The 19177-nt window shown below is 53.9% G+C and overlaps 1 protein-coding gene across 2 annotated transcripts; it reads right to left on the bottom strand.

Moving 5' to 3' along the window:
• Window positions 1–2828: 2828 nt before the first annotated feature.
• Window positions 2829–12254, bottom strand: DTYMK (deoxythymidylate kinase; the record flags this gene model as incomplete). Of its 2 annotated transcripts, none has more annotated exons than XM_079709906.1 (5): window positions 2829–3102; window positions 5268–5465; window positions 7013–7103; window positions 10850–10958; window positions 12125–12254. In XM_079709906.1, the coding sequence occupies 5 exons, from the start codon at window positions 12252–12254 to the stop codon at window positions 2992–2994; spliced, it is 639 nt and encodes a 212-aa protein (XP_079566032.1). In that variant the 3' UTR covers window positions 2829–2991. The 2 variants fall into 2 exon arrangements, with proteins under 2 accessions (XP_079566032.1, XP_079566031.1); XM_079709905.1 differs by having other exon boundaries at window positions 2829–3098.
• Window positions 12255–19177: the final 6923 nt, after the last annotated feature.

Below are 19177 nucleotides of genomic sequence, written 5' to 3'. Positions count from 1 at the left end.
TCTGGACGGACGCCAGCACCCGCCTCCTTCATTCAACCTGTGTTCTGGGCCCCAGGCACAGCCCCACGCAGTGGCTTTCGTCCCACCAAGGAGCACAGACAGGGGTTTGGGAGCCCAGGAGGTGACAGCCTTCTTCCCGGGGGCCTTCCTTGCAGAGCCCCGCCCCCCGCCGGCCCAGCGAGCGAGCAGAGGGCATCCTGGTGCCCCAGGTGTTGCCGACGTGAGTTCTTCCCTCCGTCTCCCATTCTCTCTCCCCCTCATCCCCTCGTCATCCCTCAGGTCGAGTTGGGTGGGAAGGTTTCCATTCCTTCTGCTGTGCCTCTGCTGGTGGGGCCGGGGGTCTCGCCGCAGTTCCTGCTGGCGGCACGGACGGCGGAGGTGGGGGCCACCCTGAGCAGCAGGGGCTCTGTCTTCGTGCGCGTCGGGAAAGGCTTACCGAGGAGTGCTCACTCTTAGCCGTATAGTGCGCGATTCTTAATGGCAAATAATAACAGTTTCAATAGAAAACAAGGTTCGTCTGTCTTGATTTTCTCGGAGCTGTAGTTGGACATGGTAAGAATGAGAACAAGTGTTTTCTAAGCTCACGAGGGGTCTGAGGAAGGACTTGGTGGATGGACGCACTGAGCTCGTTTGTTCCCAGACCTGAGCGAGCGGCGCCCTCCTATTTGGACCTGGTTTCGCGACGCTGATTCTCGACTCTCTCTGACTCGTGCGGTTTGCGTTTAAAGCAAAAAATGCAGGGGAGCTTGATTTTGGGAAGACGCCCTCCTTTCATAGACGACGGGGAGGGAGCAACTGCGGTGCCGGGTGGCGTGTTGGCTCCCTGGACAGCGTCCCTGTAGGCGCCCTGTGCCTCAGCCGGTCACCCCCTTGCGGGTCACCAAGAATGTGAACAAGGGCCTCTCGCCCTGCCCGGTAAGTCCTGGTGGGACGGTCGGAGCGACCCCGGCCCACTTGGCTTCCCGCTTCCGCCTGCCCACCCACCCTCCAGTTTGGGTGCAAGGGGACCAAGGCCACACAGGAGAGCAGGAAGCGCCATGGCTCAGAACCTGAGTCCTGGCCTCCAGAAATGGCTGCATTGGCTTCTTGAACTGTGAAGCCCTCCACACGCAGCGGCCCGAGACAACACTTAACCTCTCAGGGCCCTGGCAGGCAGAGGTCAGCAGGGCTGTCCCCCTGGGGCCCCAGGGAACTGGCTACCTGTCCTTTCCGGCTCCTAGAAGCCCCCGCATCCCCTGGATCAACTCCCCCCCACCCCCCACCCCCCACCCTGCAGAGCCGGCATTGTCTCCTCTGACCAGGCCCCTCCCGCCTCCTGGGCGATCCAGGGTGGCCTCCCACCTCCTGGTTCCTTTAGCCAGGTGGGCACCCTACTCACAGGTTCCGGGGGTCAGGACGAGGATGTCTGTGGGGGCCGTCATTCTGCCGGCCACGGGGCCCAACAGGCTTCTTTAGGGGAGGCCAGAGGGTCAGGGCGCCTCAGGACACACAGCCCCCTCGGCGGTGCCGGCTGCCGCAGCCCTGGCGAGATGTTTTAAAACCCATGCTGAGCTTGCTGAAGAAAGTTTAAGTGGACCGTTAATTTTGCGGTCTCCGGGGCCATTTCTGTCTTCACACCATCCAGCTGCCTGTGGGGCCCCACTCAGCTCCGGCCTCTCTTCCCCTGGGCTCCAGCCCGCCCCCACCCGCTCGGCTGAGCCCTGAGAGGGTCTGCGCTGGGGCCTCCGTGGCCCCGCTCCTGGCCTGGGCCAGAGAGCTCTCGTCTGGTGCCCAGCTCCCACTCGGGGACCCGCCCAGCGTGCTCCGGGCATCCCACCCACGCCCACAGCCGACGCAGCCTCCCTGACGGCCCAGTACTCTCAAGATCCCCGCCCCACGTTTCGTTTTCTTCACCTAGGATGTGGCCTTGGTCGTGTGAAAGACCAAAAGGCAGGTAGATGGGAGGGTGGCCAGGCCACACCCGCGGGTGACCCTGGGACTCCGGCATGAAAGTGGTGTGACTCTGCGAGCGGTTCCCAACTGTTTCCGGCACTGGGTCATGGGCCTCGAGTTCTGACCTCGAGTGTGTGCTGCACGTCGGGGTGGACACAGCCAGGCCCTTCAGACGGACGGGCGCCCGAGGCCAGCCCGGTACCATCAGCAGGACCCGCTGTGAACTGACCGCACAGCCGTCCGAATGCACAGCTCCAGCCACCCCCAGCGCTTGTGTCCTCTGTGCTCCCTTGAGGGCTGGGCTGCCCCCACCTGCCAAGCACCTGTGGATGGGCAGCCTCACCTGTTCAACCTGGACGAGAAGGGACCCTGCCCAGTGCGGGGAGCGGGCGCCACCACTGAGCTGGGACCCGCTTGGCCACATGCGGGTTTTCCCCAAGCCCTGGTCACTGTCTTGTGACGCTTTAAACTGTCACATCCTCCTCTTCTGCTCGGAATCCGGTCTCCTGGCACGCACAGAAGGGCGCTGAGACCTGTGGTGCCTTGCAGACAGGGGCTCTGCCCACCGCCCACTGCAGGGCCACTGCATCCTGGAGTAACTTCACAGGATGGAGGAACTACACACCTGCATTTCAGACCTTAACAGAGGGAACAGCAAAGCGAGCACTGGGCGTGCTCAGAGGAGACAGGGATGCTGCTACTCGGACACAGCCTGGTCAGGCCTTGTGAGGTTGGCATGTTAGGCTGGCGCTCAGAGCCCAGGCATGGCTGATGCCGGCCGGGCCCGGGGCTGCCCACAACCGTTTTCATTTCATCTTTACTGGTGTCTGAAGACGTCCACGAGGAGATCAGCGACCCCGATGGAACTGCCTGGACACAGTCATTGTGAAACTATAGTAAGCAAAACACAATAACTAATTTATTAGTATCTTCGGGGCACAGGTGAGGGCAGGAGAAGGCTGCCCTGCAGGCTGCTCCCCGGGGAGTCCCGCTTCGCCCCCCGGACGCTGTGCACATGCGGCTCCTGCCTTGTGGATGGCAGACGGGGGTCCTGTCCCTCTATGTCCACAGCTGCCCCAGCGGCCTGTGTGCAGCGGCCCGGATGGCACCCTCAGACAGCACGCAGATTTCCTGGTGGACGTCCTCAATGCTCCTGGAGGCGTCGACTGTCTGGGCCGGGGCAGGGGGGAGAGACAGGTTAATGTTCTCAGCGGGTGGGGCAGGTTCCGGAGGGCACAGCTTCCACTCCTCTGGGGTCCTTGACCCCCGGCCTCGCCTGGGGACAGTGAGCTGGATGGGCCCTTGGGACTGAGCCGCCCGGCCCCCTGGCTGCAGCCCCGGTCAGACGCTCACCCCCAGGGGACCCCAGTGCCACCAGCAGAGCCGGCGAGGGCAGCGCCCACTCCTGCCCCTCCACGGCCGCGCCCGGACCCGCCTGGACCACAAGTTCTGCCGGGAGCCCAACTCGGGTCTGACTCCTCTCCCTGGTACGATGGGCTTCGTCCCGATAGCTGGCTGCCCCACCTTGCTGACGCGCAGACCTCGGTCACCGGGGGGCCAGCCCACGAGAGGAGCGACTCTCCACCGGAGGGAGGGACACATACCAGGCCACATGGGGGTAGGCGTGCCTGGGAGCGCCCTCCTCAGCCAAGGCTCGGCCCTGGGCGCCAAGAGCCTCTAGGCAGCCTCTGGGGCAGCCAACTCTGGAAAAGCTCCAGGGTGTAGACACGCTCAGACAGCTGTAACCACTGCACGAAGTCTATGAGGAGTGACACCACCTCCTCGCGGGCCCCCCCGCCCCGCCTGAAGGTCACCTTGCCGGCCGCGGCCCAGCTGCAGAGCTCTGGCACAGAACCATCCCAGGCAGCTGACGGTGCGTGGCACCTCCCGTGTGAACGCGTACGTGGACACCCCTCGTCCTCTGGGGGCCCAGATAACCACCTCTGTCTCTTCCTCCATAAAATGGAACCAGGGACACCTCGGGACGCTGGGCCGGGAAAGCACAGGGTGAGACCAGAGATCGACTGTAATGGGCCGGGACCGGGAAGGGCCCGCAAGTGAAGGGAACTGATCAGAAGGACCTGGGGCTGGGGTGGGGGTCACCCAGGGGCCAGACCTGGGGCAATCTGCACCTCCAATTGCGAGGAAAACAGGTTGCTGGTAAGCGGTACAAACATTGAGTCCGTGCAAGTGTAAACATATAAACCAACTGGAAGTCTACGAGCAGCGAGGTTTTTATGTGGTTTCAAAGCACCACCTCACAGAGGGACGCGGAGTGACTTCACCGTGAACCGCTTAACCCAGAGGCCAAGGGGAGCATCGCTGGAGCGTGACACACCAAAGGTGCGCAGCCCGTGACGGGGCAGCGACAGCCCACCAAGGACACACGACCTGATCCAATCACAAAGTCAATCTGAGGTTCGGCTACAAAGCGACTGTTGCAACCTTCAAAAAAGTCAAGGTTGAGAAAGTCACAGGCTGGAGGCCAGAGAGATGTGCCTGTGAACTACGTCCTTTGTTACCGGGGTCACTAGTGGGACCAGGGGGGTCAGGCAGTAGGAGCGCATCCATGTGACTGTCCCCGTTTTGACAGGGAGGGGGTGTCAGGTACTAATTTATTCTCAAATGGTCCTGGGGAAGAGTTCCTTGTATCGTACTTGCAACTTTTCTGTAAGTTTGTGACTGGTTTAAAAATTTGAAAAATACTAAGAAAAATAAATTTTCAGGTAAACAGAAGCTGAGAATGCTATGCCAGGAGACCTGCCTGGCCACAAACCAGCACCACCCAGAGCAGGACAGTGGGGAGGCAAAGCTGGAGGGTGAGGGAGAAGCACAAGGTGCCAGAACTGAGAACCCAAACCCCGGAACCTGCCCAAGTGGCGAGGACACTGCAGCAGTAAGAGGAGCAGCGGCCGTGCCAGGTGGGCGCGTGCAGGGAGGACGGGCCGGGGCGCCAGGTCACGTGTCCTGAGGTGGGCGGGCGCCAGGCTGTGGGGAAGGAGAGCAGGGAGGTGACAGCTGTGGCGGGTGCGGGCCGCCTGGAGTCAATGAAGGCCCCACGCTTGACCCGGTTACACGGGAGCTAAAAGTGCCGCTGCCTGACACCCGCGGACTCGGCCTTCTGGATGCTGGCCTTGCACAGCTGACGTCCAGCAGGGGACGGGAGCCCGCTGGACAGCCGGCTTGGCACAGGGTCCCCCGCACAGGACACCTGCTCTGGAGCCGCTGCCCGTGCAGCCCTGCCCTGGGCCAGCATCAGGGCACCGACCCACGTCCTGCACCAACCCCAGGACCAGAAAGCGCTGCCCCCAGGAGGGCCCGGGCACCGTGCCCACCTTCCAGGGCAGACTCGAGTCTGCCAGGAGCTGCTGGAAGCGCTGCAGGGCCCGCTGCTGGAAAGGGCTGCTCTCGTAGCGTTCACGGCCGAACTCGCCCCTCGCGGCGGCCTCTGCCAGCTGCAGCTGCAGGAACACGACCAGGTCCGGTTTGGGGAGGCCCACGTCCGGCTGCTTGCACCAGTCCAGGGAGAAATTCTGCCGACGAAGAACCCAACCGTTACGGAGCCAGCTTAATGCGGTCTCATTCCTGGTTTCAAAATTCAACAAAAAGGGGGAAAAGCGAGCTGACGTTTGAGGGGAGTTCTTACACAGCAGCAGCTCTGTCCTTTAGGTCTCCAGCGTTTTGCTTTCTCTCACATCACCTTCCTGTGTTTTGATGTGTGAATACGTTCACAGTGGACAGAACACCACGGGGCCCAGGACGCGTCACTCAGGGCCCGGGACCGAGGGCATCATGCGTGTGCCCCACACCCTCTGGCCAAGCAGCGGCAGCAGACGGGCCAGGGCATCACCCCCTTCCACAGAGAGGGGAAGACCCCAATCCTGGAGACGCTCGCCAGCGCCCCGTGTGCTGTCTCCTGCATGTCCCCTCTCATTCATCCTCACAACTCTAAAAATAGTGTCCCCACTTCTAGAGGAAGAGAGAGCCACACAGCTCTGAAGATTTAGGGTTAGAACCCAGCTGTGGGCTCAGAGCCTTGTGCTGCCAGGACAACCTGACTGGAGAAGGGAGCCCGTCGGCCCTGCGCGAGCCTGCGTGCTTTTCACAGACGGAGCCGTGTGGCCAGTACCTCAGGGGACTGCCCTAAAGGAGGACCCTGCTAGCTCGTGCAGGAAGACTGGCAGGGTTAGAAGGCTGTCATTTTGCAGCCCTTCGTGAATTAACCATGATCAAAGACTGTTACCACAAAAAGTAGATAGCCAGGCACACTGTGCCTCTTGATGGGCAACTTGGGAAAATAAAAAATTCAAAAATTTTAGCGGAAGGAAGAAAAGAGATGCAGGAACCTATGTATCGAGAGATTCAAGAGACATTTCAAGAATGGACCTTAACTGGCTGGATTCTGATTCAATGGAACTGTAAAAACACAAGACGGATCAAACAGCTCCTGAGAGCGCTGGGAACTCTGCACACTGACTGAATGATGACATTCCGGAATGGGGTGAGACGAGGTTTCTGAAAAGCTGTTTTGGGGATGTGCACCGAAATGTTTATGAAGGGACTGATGCTATGTCTGGGGGTCACAGAGACCAGAAGGTTCTGGGGCAGGTGACGGTGCTGGGTGGCTTATTTTCTCTGCTGGTATATGTTTGAAAAATTTTAAATAAAAAGCAGGAAAAAAGGGCAGTGTAGTCACTGCCATTATGCCTGTGAAACAGCAGCTCCCTGGAACAGGGGGTCAGGAACACAGCATGAAAGCACCCCAGACACTCTCACCATCTTTTCCGCAAACAAGACACTGGATGAAACAGGTCTGTCGATGACCATATGTGTAAATGTATGATGTGAAATGTGTCGGCCAAATGAAAAACGCAGTTGTATCTATGAAAACAACCTGTAGCTACAAAAAAGGTTTCTCTTCTTGTCGATAAAGACCAAGTTAACCTGGCGAACACGGGGATCTCAAACCCCTAGAGGCAGTGACATGAAGAGACTCGTGCTGCGACTGCTCTGTGCCCACGGGGACCATGCTGAGTCCACACCAGGCACAAACCACGTGCTGGGGCCGAGCTGCACTCACCTCCTTGGCGCTGGTGAAGGCGACCCCAGAAAAGGCATACCTGTCCACGACCAGGGTGACGCCCTGGCTCAGCTTCTCCTTAATTAGCGGCCTACAAAAAAGAGAATGCCTGTGAGCCACGGTCCTGGCTTCACAGGCCCTGAAGTCTCATGCTCAAATCACCCTGATGACACAATTCAATTCAGAAGCCAACATGATGAAGGGATCACGCACGGGCAGCAATCTGTAGCCTGACTTTCATCCCCCAAGGCTCTGAATCTTCACTCCCAGCAAAGCCCAGCACGAAAAGACAACTCCACTAACGGGGATAAATACAACTGGCATTGGCAGCTGTCCAGAGGCAGCTCGGCTGTCCGGGAGCGGAGGGGCCGGGCCAACGGGAGGGAAGGCTGGACGTGGCCCGGAGGTGATGAAGGATGCTCCTGCATCCACCTGGGAGCCAGGACACCCTCCAGCAGGAGGCAGCAGGTCCCCACCACCCTCCGGCCCCAAGACCTTAGCAGGATGGGTGCAGACAGAGGTTTGGCATTGGCCAGAAGCACTGCTTGCACTTTGGGGAACAAAAGACATCTGCTACTGTTACAGTGAGAAGCTCACAGAACAGCACAGCAGGGGGCACCTCCAACAGTGAGACGCCATTCCCAACACAGCGTCATTCCTAAGTGCAAATATCAACACTTAAAACTACCTAGTCTTGTGAACAGAACACTGGTAGAATATGGCATGAGCACAGAAGATGCAAATGTACAGAGAACGAGAAAGATGCCCCATAAACGCCCTCCTGACACACTGCTAACAAAGCAAAGCACATTGACCACACAGGTGGCTGCCTTTATATCAGACAGAAGGTGAGTCAAGACAACAAGTATCTGCTGACTTTGTTTAGAAGTGAATGGGCCTGCTTACCGACAGGGGAGGGCAGGGCTTGGATGGAAAGGGGATGGGCAGGGCAGTGACCTTTCTGTATGATTCTGACTCTTAGAACCACTTCATGTTTTACGTATTCAAAAACTGAAATCAACAAGAATGGGAAAAAAAAGAAAAAAACCCTAAAATTGTACACAAAGTCAAATGAACCTACCTGTATCCCAAATGAACACAGTGGAAGGGCAAAGGCGTGCCTGAGATGTTTGGACACAGCACCGTGTGCCCTCGTTCTAACAACAGAGCCGCAACCACCCGGGAGCCCCAGGCAGGCTTTACATAGGTGGGGGCAGTGATCCTAAAACCAGCCCGTGGAGGGCAGGATGGGGCAGATGAGCCCGAGTGCTGGATGAGAGGGCAGGGGTCAGACAGATGCAGGGCACGTGAACACACGAAGAAGCTGAGCAGATGTCGGCCTCTAAAGTCCACCCTCCACAAAGAGCAGAGAACAGCCGGCCCCGGCTAAAGCAGGAGAAGGCACGGAAAGCCAGAACACCTTGTCACACCAAAAACACGTCCAAGGGATGAAGGAGCCGGCCTGAAGGGATTCCCACAGGCCAAGGCTGGAACAGTCTGAACAGTAGAACGACTAACAGTAGTGCTTATGACCCACTGAGTCCATCCTGATGATGGACGGACGGATGGACGGACGGGGAAGGCAGGAAAGCTCTTCCTCATGCAGAATGCCAGCTGATCAGTGTGGAGGGAATGACAGAATCAGAACATCACAATAACAGCCTCCAGCAGGAGGACTAACCAACACAAACTAGGAGGTGAGTTTCACAGAAAGGGGATATTTATGGTTTTATGAGTTCGCCTTTTGACTATTTACAACAGGAAAGAGAGTCACTTAGTGGAAGAGCCTGGCCAGCAGCCCCCTCACTAATCAGGGGAAACCCAAGTGGCCTCGCATCCCGCCACGATGCCCTCAAGAGGACCCAATGTCACTTCTGCGGTATTCCTACCAAAAATGCAAACCCAAATCTAGTCATGAGGAAACATCAGGTAAACCCAGCATTTCATGAAATAGCGCTTGATTTTTAAGAAGAGTGAGCGAACGGTAAACTAAATGTGGCAAAATGTTCCTCACAGACGAAGCTCGGGGACGGGCACCCGGGAATTCCTGGTGCCACTCCTGCAGCTTCCCCGACTGACTGAAACGATTTCAGAATAAAAAGTTTAAAAACAGGTAGAGAAGAACATTGCTAAATTGCTACGGAAAGTAAGAGATATTGCTCATTTCCAGGAATTTAATTCCTGGATGGCCCAAGAGGATCAGTAGGTTTTGACAAACAGCCGGGGAGGGAAGCGGAGGCTGTTACTGCAATCGGTGCCAGGGAAACTGCGCAGCAGCTGGGAGGGGGGATGACTTCCACAACCAGCAACTGACCTGGTAAAGACGCAGCACAGCAAAAGGGCAGAAAACCAGGGGCTGAGGAAGTAACCAGAGTCCACTCAGAAAGTGCTCCAAGCACCAGGGTGGACTCAAAACAGCCTAGATTAACTGAACACCCATTCCCAGGCCCGCCCAGCACACCAGACCTGAGGGGTACTAGGGGCCACAGCACTGCCCGGCATCCGACCTGTCAGCCAAGGACTTCCAAGTGTCAGCAAACCTGATCTGATGGCAGTGGCTGGAATAATCAGAAGGGGGAGCTGTGGCAGAACAAATGGCCCAGAGACTCGCAGGCCTGTGTCCTGGAAGCAGACAGCAGTTAGGGAATGGAGTCAGAACTGTTTCTCATTTTCAGTTGCTCTGACATTACTTTTCTACAAATCCACAAAAAGCGAAAATCACAACATTTATGTCAATAAACTCCAGATGTGTTAAAGACTGTAAATCTGCCCTCATTTTCATCTAATACACGGAGGGGGAGGCCTTTCCAGACAAGACCACCAGCTAAGCCAAAGCCAGAGGAGAGGAGTGCCAGCTAAGCCACAGCCAGAGGAGAGCAGCGCCGGCTAAGCCACAGCCAGAGGAGAGCAGCGCCGGCTAAGCCACAGCCAGAGGAGAGCAGCGCCGGCTAAGCCACAGCCAGAGGAGAGCAGCGCCGGCTAAGCCACAGCCAGAGGAGAGCAGCGCCGGCTAAGCCACAGCCAGAGAGCAGCGCCAGCTAAGCCACAGCCAGAGGAGAGCAGCGTCAGCTAAGCCACAGCCAGAGGAGAGCAGCGCCAGCTAAGCCACAGCCAGAGGAGAGCAGTGCCAGCTTGCTTGTGAGAGGGAACAGGCACAACCGCCTGGACGTCCTTCCACTGGCATCACTCAATCCAAGGTGGAGCAGCCTTTCCGGAGAGCAGGCCGCTGGGACGGGAGAGAAGAGGAAGAGTGGAAACCGTGAGGCAGACTTAGGAAGCCAGCCGTGAGGTAATCTGTACGGTAGGATCCCATTCGTTCACGTTAAAACAAAACACCTCTGATGACATATGTGTTACCTACATACGTGTGTAAATGGAAACAGAAGCACCTCAGAGTGTACCCCACAGGCACTTCGTCAACAGTTGTGCTGGGTGAAGAGGGAATCCACCAAGACGATGTAAGTCAAAAAGAGGGCGCGAGAGGGCACACCCCAACATAAACTCAACTTCACTTAATGATGTGTCAACACTGGTTCATCAAAGATATAAATAAGAGCAGCTGTGGGTGAGGAGGAAGGGACAGGGGTATGGGGGTGACTCTTTTCTGTGTACCTAAAACTCCCTAAAGTCTATTAATTACAAAAAGCCGGGAGCGGGGGGCGGGGAGAAGGAAAAAAAGCATTAACTAGTGCTCTTTGGGATCCGTGAATAAAAGAACCTTGTAAAGGTACAGCCTCCAGCATGACTCTCAACCACTCAGAAACAAGAGCCGCATTCAGAGTCTCAGGGGGAGGCACAGAAGCGGGGAGGGGGCGACAGAAGGACAAGGTTGTTTACACGTGTTCCCAGCGGTTCGCAGAGAAAAGCAGGTGCACCGAGTGATCCTCCACCTCGCTTCTCTTTTCCAAGTAGGAACTCAGAAGCTTGCCAATTTCAGTTGATCTTTCTAAAACAAAAGAGAACAACACACAAAAGTGAGGTCAGGCTCTCCATCTACATTAATAGTTTGTGCCAAATTTCCAGGCCCTGACCCAAGTCTAACTTTGAGTTTTATTTTACAACAACTTTAGACAGGTTCAGACCTTTTCCTGAGAAAGAGCAGCAGTGTGCAGACACACTGGGATGAAAAATGCTGTAGGAAGAAGGAACTCAGGTAGGAAGCAGCAACTGCAAAGGAACTGCCAACCAAGGGGGACTGGTACCAGGAGCTACCTCGATACCAAAAGAAGGATATTCAACTCCCAAAGTCGGCCCTCCACATCTGAGGTTCTACATTTTTGCATTCCACCAACCCGGGACTTCGTAGTACTGTATGTGTTTATTGAAAAAAAATATGCGTATACGTGGACCACTGCAGTTCAAACCCATGTTGTTCAAGGATCAACTGTATAAGATTTGTAGACTGGCTGGCTTAAAGATTAAAATGATAAATATTCAAAAAAAGCACTTTCGGACTTCCCCGGTGGTTGAGATCCGCAGGGGGCACGGGTTCAATCCCTGCTCAGTGAAGTTCCACAGGCCACACAGTGTGGCCAAAAGAAAAAAAAAAAAAAACCAAGAAAATTTAAAAAGCATCCCCCCATCCCCCTACCCCTGGTTTGTAAACCTTGAGCTTCTCTTGATTAAGTGTTGATAATATTTTTACAGCATTTTCAAGATCAATGTTTTACCTTAAAAAATTAAAAATATGACACAAAACCCTTCACAGGGTAAACAGCCATGCAAGGGCGGGGCGCGGGAAACCCAAGACAAAACGGAGACTTGGATTACAAAGCAGCACCAGGAAACTTTTAGGGGTCACAGATACACTCATTCTCTTGGTTGTGAAGACGCCTTCCTGGGTGTACATGTGTCAAGACTCACTAAGCACGTAACTTTACTGCACATCAGCCGCGGGGCAGCTGCGCACAAACAGAACCACAGACGCGTCCCACTGAGGCTCGGGGACCACAAGGGGGCCCAGTCCCCGCGCTCCGACCCGCGGACAAACGAGGGCTAGTCCAGCGCAGGAGGCCTTCGCTTCTCGTCCTCAGGAGCCGGCGAGGACTCCGTAGCCCCCGGGTCCCCTCCCCGGCCCCCGGCATCCCGGAACCCCGCGCCCGCCGCGCCCACCCGGGAAGCGCAGCAGCTCGGCGCAGTGGCCCGCGGCGCACAGCGCGTCCACCAGCTTGCGGCTCTGCGTGCTCTTCCCCGCGCGGTCCACACCCTCCAGCACGATAAGAGCGCCGCGCCTGCCCGCCATCGCCGCGCTTCCCGCCTCCGCCACCACCCCTAGCGTAGCTGGGCCGCCCGGACCTCCCATTGGCTGCAATGGGCCGGCGCCCACGGCGCGCGCCGGGATTGGCTCAGATGGGCCGGATTGGCTGGGACTAGTCCGGCGGAAGCGGCGCGACTGGCCCGACGGGGCTTCGGTCGCACCACCTCTTCCGGGCCGGAAGCCGGGCGCGCCTTGTTCTGCGCGGGCCGCTGTCATGAGCGCGGGCGGTTGTCCCTGCTCCTAAAGTTCGGGGCTGTGGCCTCGGGGTCCGCCCGCCGCCGACTCCCCGACGGCGGGGACCTTGAGGGCGCGCGCCCCGGCACCGGGAAGCGCTCAGTCAGGTTGGCCACTGTCGTCTTAGGGGCGGTTCCAGGTGAGACCGCGTCCGCCGCCTTCTCGTTGAGGGGTCCCGCCCTCTGGGCCTCGTGGCCCCGGAGGCCTGTCCCCAAGTACCGTCACGGTGGGGTCAGACCTCAATCTAGGGGGTTGGGGCGGACGCCAGCGTTCGGCCCGTGCCAAGCTGGGAGCCGCGTTTCCCAGAACTGCCTCTGGAACGCTCGAGTTTGCCGAGGAGAAATCCGGAGGCAGCCGGAAGTGTGGCCGTGAACTTCAGGGCTGCTCTCCAGGGAGGCTTCGTGAAGCATCTGCTTCCCTGCTGCAGACAAGAGACGGGCGAGGGCTCTCCAGGGCTGGGGACGGCAGCGGACTCCCGCGAGCTCCAGACCGTCCACCTCGGTGCTTGGGCTGAGGTCATGGCAACAGTTTCCCTTCGGTGTAAGCCCCTGATTTCCCGTGACCCCAGACACCTATGGTCGCTTGACGTTTTCCTGATGGACCGTTGCTTGATTTGGTTGTGGGTTCCGGAAGGGTGGTAGATTCTATCATTCCCAATTATTGGCTTTCTTCTTTGATGTTGAGCTTGGCCCTGTGACTTCCAAGGCATCTGTAAAGTAACCAGAGCTGACTTTCAGGAAGAAACTTTAAAAGCTGTTGTGTGGGTCACCCCTCCCCTTCCGGCCGCCAGTGTGAGAACAGCATGTGCACGATTAGGGCTGCTTTTTTTCACCCTGGACCCTGCAATGAACAAACAGCCACAGCCAAGCTACAGCCATTGCAGCTGATAGGTAGCACCAACAAGAAATAAACAGTCGTGATGATGAGTCCACCGAGACTTTGGGGTCCTTTGTTACTGCGTTACAACCTAGTGAAAGGTCGTTGATACACTAGTACTTAATATTGCCTTTGAATAATGAGTCTTGTTCTGAAGTTTTCATCTCCTTGCCTTCAAAAGGATGAAGGGATTAGGGATTACAAAACACAAGAGAACCTCCTGGGGTTGGGCAAGTCCCAGGACAGCCTTGTACCACATCCGTAGGATGAGCTTACCAGGCAGACAGGCAGGAGCACGTGCAATACATCAACTTGTGACTGCATAGCCTTCCTGGTCACCCATGGAAATGCGGGGAGCCTGGCTGCTGGGTCCTTGTATGCAGGGGATGCCCTTTTGATGGCAGAAATTGCTAAACTGGCACAAGTACAGTGAAATTTCTTATTAAGATACAGGAAGCAATTTTGCTTCCACCTCTTCCAACATGCCTTTGACTGCAGGTACCAGAATGCCAGCCTAACTGGCTTAAATCACCAGGATATCTAATCATCTCACATAACACAAAGTCCAGAGTTAGGCAGCCAAGAACTGTTTCTGCTACTCAGTGATGTCAGATGTTGGGTCAACAACTTACCAGTTCTCTTAGCTTGTCCCTCGTGGTCACAGGGAGACTGCAGCACCTCCATGCATGCAGTCGTGACCTCACATCCCTGACGCAGGTACAGGAGAGTCCTTGCATCTGTGCATCCGTCTCTGTGCTTGCTACGCTGAGAACCGTCTCTGTAGTCTGCCCTGAGCAGTGCGAGTCTCCACGGCCACGGGGGCCTGGTAGTGGGCACAAGGGCATCTGCTTCATGGAGGAAATGCCAGATAGGGCGCTGGGCCTGAGTGTGCTTGGGGCCAGTGAAGGCCCAGAAGCTGGCCGGACTTGCTGAAGCTGGCTGATGGGCACGGGGCACTTGTTAGGTCCTCTCTGCTTTTGTGAGTTTGAGACTTTCCATTAAAAAAGAGGGGGCTTCCCTGGTGGTGCAGTGGTTGAGAGTCCCCCTGCCGATGCAGGGGACACGGGTTCATGCCCTGGTCCGGGAAGACCCCACATGCCGCAGAGCGGCTGGGCCCGTGAGCCATGGCCGCTGAGCCTGCGCGTCCGGAGCCTGTGCTCCGCAACGGGAGAGGCCACAACAGTGAGAGGCCCGCGTACTGCAAAAAAAAAAAAAAAAAAGAGGCCCCATAGCTCTCTTACTGTCCTATTGCACCTTCCATCACAGGAATTGGTCAGACTTTGCTACTATCCATCAAAGACTTTCTCCCTGTTTTAGCTGGGTTGCAAGAGCAAAATGCCACAGGCTGAGTGGCTTAAACAGCAGAACATCTTCCTCACGGTTTTAGAGGCTGGAGGTCCAAGTTCAAGGTGCCAGGAGGGTTGATGTTCTCCCTCTGGGTTGCAGGTGGCCACCTTCTCACTGTGTCCTCACATAGCCTTCACACTGTACAGCTGTGGACAGAGAGAGGTCTGGTTTCTCTTCCTCTTAATGCTCGCTCAAATACAGTCACATTGCTGGTTTAGGGATTCAGCCTATGACTTTTGGGGGGGGGGGGATATTCAGTCCATAGCACTCACCTACTTCCAGAAGAATAAGATTGTGCTGGGCACATCACTGCCCTGTTAGATGCCATCGTCCAGCCCTCCCTGCAGGTAGATGGGACCAGGGGGCTAAGTTACTGCCAGTGAGATGTGAGCAGCAGTGGTGTGTGCTCCTTCAGACGGTGGACGGAGCACTCTCACTCTCCCCCAACCCCCCCACCTTCTTGCAATCCACCCTTGACCACGAAGACAATGGCGAGGCCCTTTGGGGGCAGTCGCCACGCTGGAAGGAATCTGGGTCCCTGAGTAACCCCGCGGAGCATGGCTGCCTGGCCCCTGGACTGTTAGATAAGAAAGAAAATTCCTTCTGTGCTAGTGGATTTTGGTTGGGTTTCTTTGTTAGAGTAGCTTAGCCTTCCCCCAAAGCACTGGCTCTTGACTGGGGGACATTTTGACTGTCACAGCTTGGGGTGGGGTCTAAGAGCATCTAGTGGGGGAGGCCAGGGATGTTGCTGGCCATCCTACAAGCACAGGAGAGGCGCCACCCCAGCAAAGGCTTATTGGTCCCAAACTGTCAGTAGTCCCAAGGTTGAAATTTGTTATCAAAGATTTATCTAAAGTATTGCAACATACTGAAAGAAAAAGCATGGATGAAAAATACTCTCTGCTGTATCAGTAAACAAAGGATGTTGCAGCCATCAAGCCGGCAGCTACTGCAGACAGTGCACCCTGACGGTGCACCCTGAGGGGATTCAGGAGGGAGAAAAGCAGGATCCTGGCCCTAGATAGTTAAGGTGCACATTAGAGGAATGATTTCAGTGAGCCCAGACTCTTGAATTTTCCCATACATAGAAAAGTGTTAACTCCATTAACTTGCAGTGTCTGTTTTCTTTAATTAACAGACTCTTGATGTTCCGACTGTGCGGTTTGTGTTGCAAAGACTCTCATAGATCCTGGCTCCTCTCTTACCTCCTCAGAGCAGTCGCTCAGAAAGTCTGACAAATAAAGCTGAATTCTCAACTTTTAGGTTGTGCGTTTTTTTTCAGTCGACAATAGGGAATCGTCTCTCATTTTTGCAGTTTCTAAAATGGTCTTTGTAAGAGAATTCATCACTATCTGGGGGGACTTATTTTCATTATATGATACAGGAAGACCACTACCCTTCATAATAAAGAATTTTTTTTTTAGATGAAAGGCATGAAGACCCATTTCCCCATAGATAACAGTAAAGGACATAAAATGATAGAAGAACTACAAACAGCCAACAAATGTGTGAAAATCTGTTTAGCCTCACTTGAAATCAAAGAAACACAAAACATAGAGGTTTTTTGTTTTTTGTTTTTTCCCCCTATCATGTAAAGCAAAGATAATAAAGCCTGGTGAAATCTAGGGTTAACAAAAGTAGAAACATACTCAATGGAGTGTCAGTATAACCTTCCCCTCGGGCAATGCATTTAGAAATATCAGCACTTAGAACACGCCCTTTGAGCCAGCAATACAATTTCTAAGAATCTATCTTGAAGAACTAATAAGATGGGACTTTCCTGGTGGTGCAGTGGTTAAGACTCCACGCTCCCAATGCAGGGGGCCCGGGTTCATCCCTGGTCAGGAAACTAGATCCCGCACGCTGCAACAAAGAACCTGCATGCCGCAGGTTGCAGCCAACCGGTGCAGCCAAATAAATAAATGAATATTAAAAAAAAAAAAAGAATAAGACCATGTGGTAGATTAAGATGGCCACAACTGCACTACTCCTCCCATTGAGAGGTGGGGGTCTACTTTCCCCGCCCCTCGAGTGGGTTGGCCCCAGACTCAACCAATAGAATGTGGTGAGGTGATGTCCTGGGATGACCAAGGTGAGGTCACAAGAGTCTGGCAGCTTCCACCAGTGCCTCCTGGAAATCTCCAGAAGCCCTGAGCAGCCACATAAGAAGCACAACTGGGCTGGAGAGGCAATGTGTAGGTGCTCTGGTCCCTGGTACCAGTTGAATGCAGCCTTCCAGCCACACCAGTGATCTCTACCGTATCACACAGAACAGAAAAATCATCTAACTGAGCCTTGCTGGAATGCCTGACCAACAAAAATTGTGAGCTCTAATAAAATGCTTCTTTTAAACCACAAAGTTTTCAGGTATTTTATTATGCAGCAGTAGATAACTGGAACAGATACATACAGGTGTATGAACAAATGTTCACCAGAGCACTATTTATGGTAATGAAAGACTGGGAACAGTCAAAATATTGTTCATCTATTAGGAGTCTGTTAAAGTATGGTACACTAACACTGTGAAATATATCTAATAAACAGAATGACATAAAATTGAGTAAAACATGGCCAGAATTTGCGAAGAGTATTAAGTTAAAAATGTAAATGGTAGAAAAGTGGATAGTGTGACACCAATTAAGAAAACCAACAGCTCAGTTTAAAAACTGGGCAAAAGATCTGAACAGACACCTCACCAAAGAGATGTACAGGTAGAAAATATGCATGTGAAAAGGTGCCCAACATCATTTGTCATTAGGGAATTGGAAATAAAATGAGATACCTCTACACGTCTATTAGCATGGCCAAAATCCAAAGCACTGACAACACGAAATGCTGGCAAGGATGTGGAGCAACAGGAACTCTCATTCATTGCTGGTGGAAATGCAAAATAGTACAGCTCATCCTGGAAGACAGTTTGGTGGGTTCTTTCTTTTAAAAAAAAATTAATTTTTATTTTTGGCTGCATTGGGTCTTCGTTGCTGCACGCGGGCTTTCTCTAGTTGTGGCGAGCGGGGGCTCCTCTTCGTTGTGGTGCACGGGCTTCTCATTGCAGTGACTTCTCTTGTTCCGGATCATGGGCTCTAGGCGAGCAGGCTGCAGTAGTTGTGGCTCGCGGGTCCTAGAGCGCAGGCTCAGTAGTTGTGGTGCAGGGGCTTAGTTGCTCCGCGGCATGTGGGATCTTCCCGGACCAGGGCTCGAGCCCGTGTCCCCTGCATTGGCAGGCGGATTCTTAACCACTGCGTCACCAGGCAAGTCCCAGTTTGGCACTTTCTTACAAAACTAAACATAATCTTACAGTGTGACCCAGCATTTACAGTTCTTGGTATTTACCCAAAGGAGTTTTAAAAAATGTCCACACGAAAACCAAAACACGAATGATTATAGCAGCTTTATTCATAATTGACAAAACTTGGATGCAACCAACATGTCTTCAGTAGGTTAATGGAGGGACTTCCCTGGTGGTCCAGTGGTTAAGACTCTGTGCTTCCACTGCAGGGGGCGCGGGTTCAATCCCTGGGTGGGGACCTAAGATCCCGTGTGCTGTGCGGCATGGCCAAAAATAGGTAACTAAATAATAGGTGAATGGATAAATTGGGGAACATATAGACAATGAAATATTCTTTAGCATTAAGAAGAAATGAGCCATCCAGCCACGAAAAGGAATGGAGGAAACTTAAAATGCCTATTACTAAGTGAAAGAAGCCAATCTGAAAGGGCTATATACTGTATGATTTCAACTATATGACATTCTGGAAAATGCAGAACTGGAGACAGTGAAAAGATCAGTATTTGCCAGGGGTTCGGGGCAGGGAGAGGGATGAATAGAAGCAGACGAATTTTAGGGCAGTGCAGCTATTCTGTATGATACCGTAATGGTGGATACTTAACGTAATTGTACAACACAGAATGATTCGTAATGTAAACCATGGACTTTAGTTAATAATAATGTATCAGTATTGCTTCATCAATTTTAATAATTGTACCCCACCCATGGAAAATGTTTATAATAAAGGAGACCGTGTGTATGTGTGGAGGGGGTGTATAAGAACTCTATATTTCCTTCTCGATTTTTCTGAAAACCAAAAACTGCTCTAAAGTCTATTAAAAAAACACTTATCTACTTAAAACAATAAAAAGGTGGGTAGTGTGCAATTATGTACGCGAGCGCGCGTGTGTGCATTTTCACATCAAGCTTATAAATGGGGCCAGAAAGGTTGCACCGAAACTGCTATCATTTAGATTGAAAGGTGAGCAAGATAATCACAGTCCTGTAACTTCGGGAGGTTGGGAAACTGTAAATTCCTGTACAGTTTGAATTTCTACAATGAAGATAAAATTGGCAAAACAATGAACGTGTTTCCACTCTTAAATATCTGCCTGGGGTTTAGTGATGAGTTCACGGAGGAAGGTGTACCTTTAAACGTGCATTTTCAGTGATGAACGACTGC

The sequence above is a fragment of the Hyperoodon ampullatus genome, assembly GCF_949752795.1.
Source record: "Hyperoodon ampullatus genome assembly, chromosome: 8".
Classification (NCBI taxonomy): Eukaryota; Metazoa; Chordata; class Mammalia; order Artiodactyla; family Ziphiidae; genus Hyperoodon; species Hyperoodon ampullatus.
Note: the sequence above shows the minus strand (reverse complement) of the source record. Positions and strands in the feature narration are given on the sequence as shown.